We start from the raw sequence: 16543 nt of genomic DNA on the forward strand, positions 1-16543 counted from the left end.
TTATCTATTTGGATGCCAGCATTTCTTATTTTTGGGAAAACAAATGGCCTCTGTTTTCAGTTATCTAGACACTATGACCTTTGGTGCTAATGAGAGCACAGTTGTCTTGAGTCTGTAAACTGTTGGGCTAGTGCTTGTATACAATGTTTCTATATGATTTCTTATCACACATTTAGTGGTGATAAAGGGCTGGTTGCATTAAACCAGGAGCTGACGCACATTACATCCGGTCACCTGGGGTTCCTGAGGCTGTACCAGAAGTGATTATTCCAGTTGCCAACACATCTGTGTCTAGTTGGAATGTGTGGTGTTCTAAATATCTTGTTTCCCTACAAACTTCAGTGTTGTTCAAAGCACAAGGTCAAAGTTGTTAAGTAAAAGTCAAAATACGTGTATATTTTAATACTTAAGTAAAAGTAAAAAGTACAGTGAAAAATACATAAAAAAATGTACTTAAGTGAAAGTAAAAAAGTTATTACCTAATATAATACTTTTTGAGTAAAAAGTAAAAGTACCGCAACTACAATTAATGCAACTATTGTTAACGTTTTTATCCCAATAACTTTACTGCTCTACAATACACTTTGCTTTCAGTAAAACTACATTTTGAAATTGACTTACTCATCTGAGTGCTCTTGTGAGTAATTAATCCAGCACAGCTGAAAAAAAGTGTTCAACAACTTCACTGGCAGGAAGTGGAATGTTCAGTTTGATAAAAAGTTCATTCAGATCAGGCCAGACTGAAAAACTACTGATTTCTTCTGACAGGGTCTGCACGTGTTGATCAAGGGAATCTCTGTCTGAAGCACTTGACTTCCATATAGCAAAGAATGCTTGAGACTGTGTCTGAATTCGAGAAAGTGTGGGACAAGCATGTGGGTGAGTCATTTGTCCTAGGCAGACTGGATGAACCATGTGGCCTTTATCTGCCGTCATCTTTCTATGTTTCTATCAAAAATCTCTTACTCTCTTACCTATCTATACATTAACCATCTCTCTAACCTCATGTGCAACTTTCTTTAAATTTGTCACCTTATTTTCCAACTCCTCTTACTCTCTTACCTATCTATATGTTCCATCTTTGCCTATACCCTACACTGTCAATTAAAATGTACAATTACGTATTGTGTTGTTGTTACATTTGTACCCCGCGCTTTCCCACTCATGGCAGGCTCTATGCGGCAGGCAATGGAGGGTTAAGTGACTTGCCCAGAGTCACAAGGAGCTGCCTGTGCCGGGAATTGAACTCAGTTCCTCAGTTCCCCAGGACCAAAGTCCACCACCCTAACCACTAGGCCACTATGCCATATTTTGTATTGTTATTTGAATATTTTTACTGCTGTAATTGTCTATTGCTTGTTTGATTTATTCTTACTGTACACCACCTTGAGTGAATTCCTTAAAAAAGACAGTAAATAAATTATAATTAATAAATAAATAAATAATTGTCATTACCATCTACAGTAGAAGTTGTGCTATATAACTCACCGCTTACATCTCCATCATCATCGTCATGCTGTCCAATTACAGAGAAGGCTTTCACAAAGTTGGAATCATGGTTTGTTGTTGTTCCAACAATTTTTTGTCTGATGGCAAACTCTGTTTAATATGTTTGAGAACTGATGCAAGAGCATTAAATGTGTGTGAACCTTTCAGTCATAAGGCCAGACAAGCAGACTTCTCCATTAAAGACTATAAATTCAGTGGACAGTCACCCCAATGTAAAAATTTCCATGAAATGTCCGGCAGTCTATTGTGATAGAGATATATGTCTCCACATCTGCATGAGGTGCTGCTGCTTCTTCCTTTCATCTCCTCTATCCAGTCACTAGAACCTGGAATTTAGTACTCACCGATTCATATTGTAGATCAAAGTGCTCCATGCTCCTTTTAGCGCTTCTACCACAGATAACAATCATATATCAATTTTATTTTTATACTATCCTTTAAAATACCACAGTCTCTCTGTACTTAATGATTTTTTCTTAATTTATGGGAAAAAAAACCAATGCACCAAAACCAGTGCTCTAACCAACTAATGTTACAGCAGCATGCCTGTTTCAGGGATTTCTGCAGTGACAATGTTTTTCTTAGCCAGCTTTTCTTGTGTTTTCAATAGCTTAAATGTTAACAGTTGTGTCCGGGCTGTTTTATGACCTGGAAATGTGCCACTAGGGTCCACTTTACCAGCTGATGGTCCCTGTTCCTTTTGTTCCATGCTGGAGCTTCTGAAGATACTGCCCTAATGCAGGGTGGGAGAGGGAGAAAAGAGGTTACAACCTGTTGTATTAAGCTTTGTTCCCTATTCCCACAGACATAGCATATCTGGTCCTCTAATGAAGATTTTAGTCATGAGAACAGGGTGAACTGGAAATACAGAATTCTTTTATTTAGAGGCAATACAAATTTGCAGATAAATGCCTCTCAGAATAGAAATGCAGTCTGCGAACCTGGTGCTTGTGGAGCTGGAATGAACCTTACCTCTCTGTCTCAGGTTTATGTCCTGCAATCATAATAGCTAAACATGGGGATCAATGAGTGATCTCTGGAAATGGCTTGGATGGCTAAGTGCTTTCAACTTGATATCAATACCAAGGAGGTCAAATAATCTATGTGAAATATTTATTTCTATTTTACAGACTTGATTCTCTGTTAATGCTCTGGCTTCTTAACAGTTTATAAGACAGGTAAGAAAAATATACAAAGCAGTAATGCTAGCAAATCCTTTTAAGGGCAACTGCATGCAAGAAACAGAAAACTAAGAATGACCAGCAGGAAAAAGGAGGTAATAGTGCCTCTGTATAAGTCTGTGGTATGACCTCATTTGGAGAACACACCTTGAAAAGGATATAAGCAGGATGGTGTCTATTCAGAGATGGTCAGTGGTTTTCATGATAAAAGTGTATGAAGACAGACAAAGATCATAATAAGTATACTGTGAAAGAAAGGTGAGAGAATGGAAATATGATAAGAGACATTTAAATATCTTCATGCTATAAATGCACATGATTTGGAATTCTTTCAACTGAAAATTTGCTTTGGAATGAGGAGTCACAGGATGAGAGTGAAAGGGGAAAGACTCAGGAGCAAGCTAAGAAAATATTTATTTATAGAAAGGGTGGCGGATGTGTGGAACAGCCTCCCAGTGGCGACAGAGAAGAAGAGGACTGTATCTGAGTTCAAGAAAGCATAGGACAAGCAGAGAGGATCTCTGAGGAGAGGGCAGATTCATAGAAACTAGGGGCCCTGTTTACAAAGGTGCCCTAGCGTTTTTAGCACATGCTAACCGTGTAGACTCCCACAGGAATATTATGGGCATCTACATGGCTAGCATGTGCTAATTTGTAGCGTGCCTTTGTAAACAGGGCCCTAGATATTTGGATGGGCAGACTGGATAGGCTGAATAGACATTTTCTGCCATCATTTTCTATGTTTCTAAGGACAAAACTGGGCTAAATAAATTTAGGAGTCCTTTTTACTAAGTGCACTAATGAATTAGTGTGCATTAAGAGCCATGTAGTCCATAGGTATACAATGGACTATAGCATTTAATGTGTGCAAATCATTACTACATGCTAAATCCATGCATGCAGCTTAGTAAAAGGACCCCTTATTATTTTGAGTGATTTCTTGTTTACTTTTAATGTTCCTGAAGCAGGGCTGTTGTATTTTTTATTTATAAGTGAAAAGTAACCAGCAACGCCTTTTTTAAAAATATCATTTTGAAAACAACCTCATCAAGCAACCAAAATATTAGTAATATTGATCAAAGTAACATCAACCAAATACATAATCATAGCATGAGGAGGAAATCAAATACATGTTGCACATAGCTATAGTAGATCACAACTAGTGAGGGGGAGGGGAGATAGACCTCATCAAATTCAGGGAGTAATCACAAGGTAAATAGAATGAAAGAAAAGACATAACAATAACCTGGCCATCAAATTATATCTCACAAATATCACTGCCATTATTAGTTGGTACAGAGGGGCATAATCGAACGTCGGCGGCCAAATAGTTTGCCGGCGATCTATGTTGGCGGCCATCTTTTTTTCGATAATATGGTTTAGCCCGGCCAAATGCCTTGGAGTTCGCCGTGTTTGAGATGGCCGGGTTTGTTTTTCAGCGATAATGGAAAGTTATGTCAGCCATCTCAAACCCCGGCCAAATTCAAGGCATTTGGCCGTGGGAGGAGCCAGCATTTTTAGTGCACTGGCCCCCCTGACATGCCAGGACACCAACCAGCCACCCTAGGGGTCACTGCGGTGGACTTCAGAAAAGCTCCCACGTGCATAGCTTCCTTACTTTGGGAGCTGAGCCCCCACAAACCCACTACCCACAAATGTACTGCACCCACTAAAATTGCTCCCGGGACCTGCATACAGCCTCTAGGACTTATTGCTGCTGTATAACTATTTGGCACACCAGTTCACACCTGAAGACTAATCTCTCTGAAAAAGTCCTTTCTTGAAATAAGCACGTTTACTCACAGTTAACTGCAGATCAGAGGTTGTGCCCACTGGCAAAGAGTCCCCTGGTACTAAGATTAGCAGTAGGTCAGAGCTGGCACAATGGTGTACAATGCCCTCTTTCAACACCATTCAAGGTAAAAACTACATTCTCTAACGTGGGTAACACAGGAAAGGGAACTAAAACTGGCTTACAAAAATGGCCACTACCGCATGGACTACAACAGGAAACAAAACAGGGCACACTGACCCAGTTAGCAGGGGGGGGGAAAGCACCATGGGAGTAGAGCCCAGTACCCTACACCCACCACAATGCATTGCTAATGTGACTCTGCAGGGCACCTAACAGAAAAGGTGTCACACTCACCCGAGAGCCACATCGCAACCAGGGAAAGGCTGTCGGAGGATACAACACATTCTGCTGTCATGGAGGTGGGTACGGCATTTGAGGCTGGCATACAGGCTGGCAAAAAAGGTTTTTACTTTTATTTGTTTAGTATGGAAGGGGGTTGGTGACCACTGGAGGAGTATGGGGAGGTCACCCCCCATTCCCTCCAGTGGTCATCTGGTCAGTTGGGGCACCTTTTTGAGGCTTGGTTGTGAAAATAAAAGGACCAAGTAAACCCGGCGAAATACTGCTTAACGCCGCTTTTTTTTTGTTTATTATCAGCGAAAGCCGGCCATCTGGTAGCCACGCCCATGCCCGCCCATGTCCCGCCTTCGCTAATCTACCGACACGCCCCCTAGAACTTTTGCCGGCAAAGCAACGGAAAAGCGGCGATGCTGTCTAAAATGCCGCTTTCGATTATACCGATTTCGCCGCTTTTAAGAACTCGCCGGCCATCTCCCGATTTGTGTTGGAAGATAGCCGGCGATCACTTTCGATTATAAGCTGGACAGTCATCTAGGGGTCCAGGTCCTGATTGAAAACTACCTAGAATCTATAAAAACCACAGTTGCTCAGGGACGTAAAACAAGTGACTCACACCTGAATATTTCATATAACCTTGCAAGGATAACAAAGAAAAAAGCAGAAATTCTTTCAACTTGTGTTAGCCCCTAAAGGTTTTTTCCCTTTCATGGCACATAACAGGCTTTCCTCTGTACAAGGAGCCTTCTGCAGATCCCCTAGCAGCCATAAATGAACTGACATGCACCCTCAGGCCAGGGGAGAGCTGTCAAATCTGCAGACTTGGGCTAAAAATTATTCAGGAAATGTGTACTTTACAACAAAAGAGCTCATAAGACAGTATGATTTCCAAGAAACAATGAACCAATTGAAAAACACACACAGAACAGGGGTCAAAATAAAATTAAAATGCTGTCTTAACTTGTTCCTTTGATTTGACTTGTAACATTTGATAGTTATCATGGCTCCTTTAAAAGTAATGAAATTCAAAGATGTAAAGCTCAATTTAGTACAGGATATTTTGGAAAAAAAAAAGAGGATACCCCAGTTGAGATGTTTCCGGTTGACAAGGTATTTTACAAAAGCTTTGCTGAATGTGTGGAGCCTTTTGTAAAATACGTATACGCTGTGAGAAGTACAAACATATTTGGTAGCATGCACATCTGATTAATGTATTTTACATTCAGGAAAATATTGTATTACTTGGGGGTTCTACAATTGTTAATGCTGGCCAAGTGGTAAGTTTTATAAAACTGGACATCCAGAAAAAGACAAAGAGCAAAGTAAAAAAAAAAACCCTCTTTTTTAAAATGAAGTTTTGAGGTGATTTTTAACACAAGAGAGGTAAACTCAATTGCCTCATCCATCACTTGTACAAACCCTGCTCCAATTGAGCTATTAGCTGATACTTAGATCTGCCTTGGAACAGGTGTAAATGCTGATGTCTGGATTTAAAAAAAAAAGTATATGAGTATTGCTATTGTAAATTGGAAACAAAAGCACACTTTTCCAGCCCACCCGAACCATGTCCACAACACACTCCCTTCCAAGCCATGTGTGCTACAGATCTAAACATATCAATTGCAGCATTCCCAAATTGTTTTTTTTTTATGTGTAGAGATTTACAAGTAAATACACAAGTCTTCTAAAATGGAATCCAGTAAGTTTCAATTTATACTGTAAATAACATTAACTTAAAAGGGTTTTTGTCCCTTTCCTGAAATGAGCAAGTACTAGACCAAACCTTCATGCTCCCTGAAGCAAGTAAACAAAAGAGATCATTATGACCTGTCACGTGTGGGCCTCTGACAGTGAAAGCAAGAAGTTACTGATTAGGAACTGTGTTCAGCAGGTACCTAATTTCAAACTGATCTCAGACCGAAGATCTCATCTTGTGTGTTGTAACTGTTCCTCCCTGTAATCATCCCAAAAAGGATATTAAAGGTGGTACGGGTGATGCACATTTCCCTCTCACTGATGTCACTGCATTTTGTTATGTGATGTTTCATGGGGTATAAATAACTTGCCGGGTGCACCCTGTCAGGCCTTGGTGTTCAATACTACAATAGACGTTGTTATAAAGGTTGACGTGATACAATTACAAAGCCAAGCAAGATTTATAAGGGCTCATTACCACAACAGAACTTGTTAGGAAAAGCATGTGCTCACCTACTTCTCATGGGAGCAATCCTAAAGTATACAGGTCTTGTGCTTCCATTGGAGCCAACTCTATGAGTCCAGTGGATGCTGAGTACTCCCCTTTGTTGAGCAAGCTCTTTCATTTGTGTACACCAGTGGCTCCTAAACCTGTCTTGGGGGAACCCCAGTCAGTCAGGTTTTCAGGATATCCAAAATGAATATTCATGAGTTAGATTTGCATGCAGTGCAACTGGCTGGGGTTCCCCTGGGACTGATTTGGAAACCACTGAGGTACAGGGAGGATAATTTATTAAGTTGGGCACCCCCAATCATTTTGAAATGTTGGCACCAATGCTTGCTTCTACCCAGTTAACCCCTCATTCTATAATATGGAACTTCAGTTTATGCACCAATTCACATATAAATGTAAAGGATACATGTGCTGTTTGCTTGCCTGTTGCCGTGCGCCAATCCGGAACTACCTCAGGAGCCCGGCGGTATTTCCCACTCCCAGCGCATGCCATTTCCAGTACTACAGAAATATTTTCTATTTTTGTAGCACCGGTACTTAGCCGGCGGTGATTGGTGCTGCCCGGGTGTGCCAGGTTAACCCGGGAGCCCTTACTGGCACCTCAATGGGTGGTGGTAAGTGTTCGCCCCCCCGAAATGGCCGTGCGGCAAGTGGTTCACTTATCGCATGTCCATTTCTTTTTGAGAAAAAGGGACAGCCTTTTACCCTCTGCGGTAAAAGGGGGCCTCAGCGCACGTCAAAAACACACACTGACGCTAGCACAGGCCCCCTTTTAGCGTAGCTTAGTAAAAGGACCTCTTAGTGCGTAAATGTAAAGGGTATTCACAGCGGAAGGGCATGGGCGGGACCAACATTTACATTCATAACTTACAGAATAGTGTAAGTTCTACACTAAATCGCCACATTTAGGTGCTATTGACATGGTGTAAGTGGGCGTACTTATAGGTAGGCACATTGATGCCAATTTACGCTAGTGTTCTATAATGCACTCTTGGTGCCTGGATTACAATTAGTGCTCAGCATGCAGCATCTTGGCACCTAAATTGTGGTGCCTTGTTATAGACTTGCCCCATTAGTGTCCATCATTCAGCGTGCCCCATACTACTGCTCCCCTTACAGATCATATCAGCTGAGTTTACTGCATCAGATTTTTTATTATTTACTAGTAAAAAAGGCCCGTTTCTGGAACAAATGAAACGGGCGCTAGCAAGGTTTTCCTGGGAGTGTGTATGTTTGAGAGAGTGTGTGTGAGAGTGAGAGCCAGAGTGAATGTGCGGGTGTGTGTGACAGAGTGAGACTGTGTGTCAGTGTGTGTGTGAGAATGAGAGTGTGCGGCGAATGAGAGTGTGCAGCAGGGCCCCCCTCCCACTCCCCTGTTCGTTACGCCCCTCACCCCCTTCCCTCCTTTTCCTCCTCCTTCTCCCCTCCCAGTTCCAGCGTGGCCCCCCCCCCTCCGCCTTTCAGGTTCATGCCCCTCCCACCTTCAGGGTCCCTCCCTCTCTCCCTCCTTCTTGCCCGTTTCTGTTTGAAAGGAAACGGGTGCTAGCAGACCACCTCCAAGCCGAGGGAGCCACGGTCCCAGGCACATTAGGACGTTGGTGTGTGAGAGAGTGTGTGTGACAGTGAGACACAGAGAGTGAAGACTGGTTGCGTGTGAGAGAGAGCGTGTGTGTGTGTGTGACACAGAGATAGTGTGTGACAGAGTATGTGTGTGGGTGTGTGGGTGTCTCCATATCCTTCTCCTTCCAGCAAGCCCTTGCAGGAGCACAGGGGTGGGCAGTGAAACAGAGTGTGTGTGTGTGTGTGTGTGTGTGTGTGTGTGTGTGTGTGTGTGTGAGAGTGTGTGTGTGACAGACAGAGTGTGTGAGAGTGTGTGTCACAGTGACACACAAAGAGTGAAAGACTGTGTGTGTGTGTGTGTGTGTGAGTGTGTCTGTGCATGACCCCTTCCTTCTGTCCAAGGTGCAGGGTCGTCGTCGTCCCCCCCCCCCCCCCCCCCGTTCTTTTTTTAATCCAGCAATTGTGCTCTTTTTCCCATGTCCTCCATCCATCCATGTGCAACATTTGTCCTCTCCCCTTCCCTCCCATTCTGTACTCTCCCCCCCCTTCTCCATGTGTCTTTGTCTGCCATGTCTCCCCTTCAAGTTCCAGGCCCTCCCTCCCCTCCTCTCCTCTCCTCTCCCTCAAGTTCCTGCCCCCTCCCTCCCTTAAGTTTACCTGCTGTTAGCCAAGTTTTTCCGTCAGCTTCGTGCAGAGAAGTCTGCAGTTTGCTGTAGCTTCGGGCGCAGCCTGCTTAAAGGTTGCGTTATGGTCGACGTCCCCTGCTGATGCGCTGGGAGGGCGGCTATCTCTTCACGTGGTTTTTTTTTTGTTATTGCGGTAGGGCGGTTTGGAGCGGCGGTATTCGGGTCAGCTGGGCGGCAGGTTCGGGAGGGCGGCGGTATTCTTGTTAGCTGGGCGGCAAGGCATGATGGCTCCCTCCGTCGTTTAGGCAGGCTGGCTCCCTCGTCCCGTCTGGTCAGCGGTTTTGTTGTGGTTCTTTGAGGGCGTTTAGTGTGCGCGCGGGAGGGTCCGTTACGTGGAGGGGGCGGAGTGTTGAACTCGGTGGGAGGGGCGCGAGGTGGGACGTCACTGATGGTGCCTACCAGCCCACGGAGCCACGGTCCCTGGCACAGAACGTTGGAGGTGAGAATTATATATATAGATTTGTTTTATTTATTGCACTTGTATCCCACATTTTCCCACCTATTTGCAGGCTCAATGTGGCTAACAAAGACCTGTTATGGCATCGCCATTTCAGGGTACAAAAAATACAATTGGTGTTACAGAGACATTAAGGATAACAAGAATAACAAGTCGATCTAATCAAGCAATTATAGCGAGAAGACAGTCATAATGAGGGAGGAGTGGTGATGTGTTGTAGTTAGTTATAGATCTCTTTTATGCACTATGAAGGATGAAGCTTAGAATGTGTTCATTCCGTCACCAGCTTAAAAGTCCTTCTTGTCTAACGATGTTCACCACCTCCTCTTTGCCTGGATACCTTACTTTATCTGAAATTTACTTTCGTTTTCCATCTTTTCCTTCTGAGAATGAGAGCTTGGCGTAGGGAAGGATTCCTGGGCAGAGCGATGGGTTCCTCATTATGGGGGACTTTTACTAAAGGTTAGCTCGAGTTATCTGCAGCAAGCCCCATTTTATTCCTATGGGCCCTGCTGCAGATAACTCGAGCTAACCTTTAGTAAAAGACCCCCTATGTGATTGAGAGTCAGGCCGAGTACCTTGCTGCATTTTTAGCTTAGGAATGGAGTCTGTGGTGTATTTACATAAATTAGGATGCACTTTAATTAAGCTACACAAAAGATAATTTTTAGACTCTATCCTTTTTCAAACAGTTTTCATTTAAACAAGTTTTTCCACATTTTCTTTAATTTCATTTTCTTTGTTTCTCTCCCTTTCTCCCTTTTTAACTTTTGTGGCTATGTAATGCTTCCATGCCTTCCTTCTACTCCTCTCTTATTTATACTCTTCTTGTTCAACCCCCCCCCCCCCCTCCTTATTATCACCTTTCCTCCGTTCACTATGTGGTGTAGCTAGGGCAGAAAAATTAAGATGAGCTCTACACCACCATCTTTCCTAAGGTAGTGTTGACTTTGGGTGGAGGGGGGGATGATCCCTTCAGAGCTGCAGTAACAAAACTCTGCAAAAACAAACACATTCCAGACCTACATAGGAACTACATGTGAGCAGAATACTGCATCTTGGTCACATACAAAACATAGACAGACCCTCAAGGGACCACAGACCAGTAACAGAGATATGAAAGCAAAAAACTGAACTGGAAACCTCCAGAAGTCAGACTCTGCATGTACAGCAATACTAGAGAAATAGAAACACATGCATGATATCAGAGATGCAGATTTCCCAAAGCTGACTTACTTTTTTCTACCTTTGCTGTCTGAGCATTGCTTTGGTCCCAGTGTCTCTCTTCTGCCTTTTCCCAAACTGTCTCCTGTTCTTTTGACCATTTCTTCTCTCTTCATGTCCACCATCCATCTTTTTTTCTGCATTGCTATCCATCCTGTCCAGCATCTCCCTCTTTGACTCTGTCTTTATTTTATTTATTTTTTAAAAACATTTCTAAACCACTCTATCCAATTGTACTAGGCGGTGTACATCTTAAAACATACATAATCAAAACCATAAAAATAATATATAACAAAGCAATAAAAAACAATACAGTATCATACTAATCAAAGGAAAAAATCATCATCATAGTAGGTATTTACACTGTAAGTAACCACCTGCAACTAATCCAAAAATGCCTGAGTAAAATAAGTTTTCAAAAAATTTTTGAACTGAAGAATTGATGCTACCATACACCTTTATCCTCTCGCCCTATTCATCATCTGCTCTCTGTGTCTCTGCCCTTCCCCCATATTCAGCATCTTCCCTCTATGTCCCTATCTTATTCTGTCCATCATCTTCCCTCTGTGTTCCTATCCCTCCCCATAGTGACATTATTGGAATGCATAAAGTCTGTTCCAATGCATGCCACCACATTTTAAAAGTTTTTATGGTGTTGAGATCTTTTTAGATGGGATTTTGCAGCGATTTTTAAATATGGAAGAATAAACTTCTCAGGATCACTTTTACCAACTTTGGTTGAAGTTTTGTGGATTTATCTTTCCCGGTGGGTATTCAGCCATGTCAGTATTACCACGGACCTTCACACACAGCACTAGTTTGGACCTTCAAAAAGATGTTAATATTCATTTTTATTTCACAGTGTTTTGTGCAGAAAGAGAATGCTTTTGTTAACTTTTTAATTTGTTGACGTTAATCATGCATTAATGCATGACTGCAGCATATAAGGTAGGCTGACATGACAAGCTTGTTTTCATGGTTTCAAACTGACCCAGGAACAGACACACATGAATGAAGTCTTTCTTGTTTGGTTTTAAATTTATCTGCATATGTTTGGTGTTACACCACCTGCTTTTTAAGTGACTATTTATTTTTTATGTGACCACTCTTTTTAATCCAGTGCTGCTTGAGTTTTATTTAGTTGTTACCAGTGTTGGTGAAGTTTTAGGTTCTACACCTAAATGGGTAAGCCATTCCCTCTCTTTTATTGATTCCATTTGAAACCTAGGTCTCGTACCCTGCTAGCTCAGCTCCATTGCACTCACAGAGTCCAACTCGGGTCATAAGCTAAACCTTAATCACGGTGTTACAGGGGTCCACACACACCACATTTACAGTTATAGTTCAGCAGCCAAGCAAGAAGTAGTATATATTTGAAATCTTGTTGACTAGGCTCTGATTGGCCCAGGAGCTCATCTCATTTGGGCTTTACTGATTTTGAGTTCAGCTTTAGCCCAGGAGAAAAGAGAGACAGATCTCTTGTTGAGGCTTGGTGAATTATATGTTCTGACCTTCCCAGGTACTGTTTACAGTATACAGATGTTTAGTTAGTGTTATAATTGATCCATATTTCAGTTACCTGTTATTGTTTGCTACTTGCACAATTTTGTTCCACTGTTTGATTTTTAAAAGACAATAAACAATATTTAGTTTATTGCCTCTCTGTCTGGACTGATAAAGAATCCTGGTGGTTTGTGGGTTGGGTCTGTAGGTGCTTTCTGGGAACTGTGTGACCACTGGTAGTGTGGTTCCAGTAACCTAGAAATCATTGTGGATAATTTGAGAGCAGGAGACTCGCCCAGAGGTGGTTGTGACCCAGTCAGTGGGAGGAGGGTGCTAGTGTAGAGCATAAACGGCAGGTGTAGGCGGACCTGAGCTGTGCTAGGGATAGATCCTCTAAGTGGCCATGGGGTAATCCCAGGCAGGTAGCTAGATGTTTCATGACAAGGTTCTGTTGTGGATTAGGAATTGGTTATTGGACAGAAAACAGAGGGTAGGGTTAAATGGTCATTTCTCTCAATGGAGGAGGGTGAACAGTGGAGTGCCGCAGGGATCTGTACTGGGACTGGTGCAATTTAACATAATTATAGATGATATGGAAATCGGATTGATGAGTGAGGTGATGAATTTTGCAGAAGATACAAAACTATTATTCAAGGTTGATAAAACATGTGTGGACTGTGAAATATTGTAGGAAGACCTTAGAAAATTGGAAGTCTGGGCATCCAAATGGCAGATGAAATTTCATGTGGACAAATGCAAGGTGACGCACATTGGAAAGAATAATCCGAATCATAATTACCTGATGCTAGGATCCACCTTGGGGGTCAGCACTCAAGAAAAAGATCTACGTGTCATTGCTGATAATACGCTGAAATCTTCTGCTCAGTGTGCAGCGGCGGACAAAAGAGCAAACAGGATGCTAGGGTTTGTTAGGAAAGGGATGATGAATAAGATTGAAAATACTATAATGCTTTTGTATCACTCCATGGTGCGTCCACACCTTGAGTATTGCATTCAGTTCTGATCGCTGTATCTCAAAAGATATATAGCGAAATTAGAAAAGGTTCAAAGAAGAGCAAACCAAAGTGATAAAGGGGATGGAACTCCTCTTGTATGAGGAAAGGTTAAAGAGGTTAGGGCTCTTCAGCTTGGAAAAGAGATGGATGAGGGGAGATATGATTGAGGTGTACAAAATCCTGAGTAGTGTAGAACGAGTAGAAGTAAATTGATTTTTAACTCGTTCTAAAAGTACAAAGACTAGGGAACACTCAAGGAAGTTACATGGAAATACTTTTAAAACAAATAGGAGGAAATATTTTTTCATACAACGAATAGTTAAACTCTGGAACTCGTTGCTGGAGGATGTGATAACAGTGGTTAGTGTATTTGGGTTTAAAAATGGTTTGGACAAATTCCTTGAGGAAAAGTCCATAGTCTGTTTTTGAGACAGACTTGGGAAGCAATTGCTTGCCCTGGGATTTGTAGTATGGAGTGTTGCCACGATTTGGGTTTCTGCCAGGTACTTGTGAACTGGCTTGGCCACTGTTTGGAAAACAGGATACTGGGCTAGATGGACCACTGCTCTGACCCAGTATGGCTAATCTTATGTTCTTATGTAACTCAAGTCTAGCAGAAAAGGCTAGCTCCCCAATGCAGCAAGCAAATAGCATACACATTACTGCTGCATTAAAAAGTGTGTGTTGTCAGAAAAAAAAACAGTGCACACTGTTGTGGTAATATGCAGCTGGTTTATGCCCTGAAGAATAAACTGTCTCCCTTCCTGTCTGTGTGTGAGTGAGCAGGGATTGGCTTCTTATACACTGACAGGAAGGGAGATGTGGAATTAAAAATAACAGAGGTGCCAAGGGTTTCCCATCTCAAAGCTGGAGATTTACCACCACTATGGAATATGTGGAATCTGATAAGAATAAAGCTGAACTGCTTAACAATTACTTCTGTTCTGTGTTCATGGATGAAAGACCGGGGATAGGACCGCAGAAAACAAATGCTAATGGAGATGGATATATGGTAGACCTGGACCAATTCTCAAAAGACTGTGTTTGTGAGGAGCTAGCTAAACTAAAAGTAGGCAAAGCGATGGGGCCTGATGGGATATATCTGAGGGTACTCAAGGAACTAGGAGATCACCTGGTGGCAGTGGCGTTCCTAGGGGGAGCGGTGGGTGCGGTCCGCCCCGGGTGCACGCCGCTGGGGGGGTGCCATGCACCTTTCGGCGCCGCTCATTCCTTGCTCCCTCTGCCCCGGAACAGGTTACTTCCTGTTCCGAGGCAGAGGGAGCATGGAACAAGCGAAGCAGACAGGCGCACGGCACACACACCCCCCCAGCAGGTAAAAATGTACCCGGGGGGGGGGGGGGGTTCATTTCGCCGGGGAGGAGGCGCTGCACCCGGGGGGGGGGGGAACATCGGTGATCCGCCACGGGTTTCAGCCGCCCTAGGAACGCCACTGCCTGGTGGCTCCACTGTCTGACCTCTTCAATGCTTCCCTACAGTCTGGTGTGGTCCCTGAAGACTGGAGAAAGGCGGATGTGGTCCCTCTGCACAAGAGCAGAAGTAAAGAGAAGGGTGGGAATTACAGACCTGTCAGTCTGACCTTGGTGGTGAATGCTTCTAAAGCAGAGAATTGTGAGGTTTCTCAAATTGAATGGCCTGCAGGACCCAAGGTAGCATGGCTTCACTAGAGGCAGGACGTGACAGATGAATCTGATTGATTTCTTTGACTGGATGACCAAACTGTTAGATGTGAGAGGGGCGCTAGATGTCATGTACTTGGATTTTAGTAAAGCCTTTGACACAAACTGATTAATAAACCAAGTGCCCTCGGTATGGGACCTAAAGTGACTTAGGAACTGGTTAAATGGGAGGAGATAGAGGGTAGTGGTAAATAGAGCATGCTCTGAGAATGGGATGTTATCAGTGGTGTACCACAGGGATAGGTCCTTGGACTGGCTCTTTTTAACATCTTTGTGAGTGATATTGCAGAAGGGCTGTCTGGAAATGTTTTTCTCTTTGCTGATGATACCAAACTTTGTAATAGGGTGGACACCCCGGAGGGTGTGGATGACATGAGGAAAGATCTAGCAAAACTTTAAGAACGGTCCATTAATTGACAACTAAAATTTAATGCTAAGAAATGCAAGGTCATGCACATGGGTGATGCATGTGGGAAAGAGGAACTCGAATTATAGCTGCGTCATGCAAGGTTCCATGTTAGGAGTCACGGACCAAGAAAGGGATCTAGGTGTCGTCGTTGATGATACGTTGAAACCTTCTGCTTAGTGTGCTGCTGCGGCTAAGAAAGCAAATAGAATGTTAGGTATTATTAGGAAAGGAATGGAAAATAAAAATGAGGATGTTATAATGCCTCTGTATCGCTCCATGGTGCAACCACACCTCGAATATTGTGTTCAATTCTGGTTACTGCATCTCAAAGAAGATATAGTGGAATTAGAAAAGGTGCAGAGAAGGGCGACGAAAATGATAAAGGGGATGGGACGACTTCCCTATGAGGAAAGGCTAAAGCGGCTAGGGCTTTTCAGCTTGGAGAAAAGGCGCCTGAGGGGAGATATGATAGATGTCTATAAAATAATGAGTGGAGTTGAACGGGTAGATGTGAAGCATCTGTTTACGCTTTCCAAAAATACTAGGACTAGGGGGCGATACGATGAAGCTACAATGTAGTAAATTTAAAACGAATCGGAGAAAATGTTTCTTCACTCAACGTGTAATTAAACTCTGGAATTCATTACCAGAGAATGTGGTAAAAGCGGTTAGCTTAGTGGAGTTTAAAAAAGGTTTGGACGGTTTCCTAAAGGAAAAGTCCATAGACCATTATTAAATGGACTTGGGAAAATCCACTATTTCTGGGATAAGCAATATAAACTGTTTTGTACTTTTTTGGGATCTTGCCAGGTATTTGTGACCTGAATTGGCCACTGTTGGAAACAGGATGCTGGGCTTGATGAACCTTTGGTCTTTCCCAGTATGGCAATACTTACGTACTTATGGGTTACAAGAATCCAAGGGCACAGTACAATATTGG

General features: G+C 42.9%; 1 protein-coding gene across 2 annotated transcripts in view; it reads right to left on the minus strand.

The window, feature by feature from the left end:
• Positions 1–1627: 1627 nt before the first annotated feature.
• Positions 1628–16543, minus strand: part of LOC115471907 — a 99298-nt gene continuing 84382 nt past the window's right edge. For both annotated transcript variants that reach the window (XM_030205834.1, XM_030205833.1), the window contains exon 6: positions 1628–2242. In XM_030205834.1, the coding sequence (XP_030061694.1) occupies positions 2184–2242 (59 nt within the window). In that variant the 3' untranslated portion in view covers positions 1628–2183. The remainder of the gene's footprint in view (positions 2243–16543) is intronic.

The sequence above is a fragment of the Microcaecilia unicolor genome, chromosome 6, assembly GCF_901765095.1.
Source record: "Microcaecilia unicolor chromosome 6, aMicUni1.1, whole genome shotgun sequence".
Taxonomy (NCBI): domain Eukaryota; kingdom Metazoa; phylum Chordata; class Amphibia; order Gymnophiona; family Siphonopidae; genus Microcaecilia; species Microcaecilia unicolor.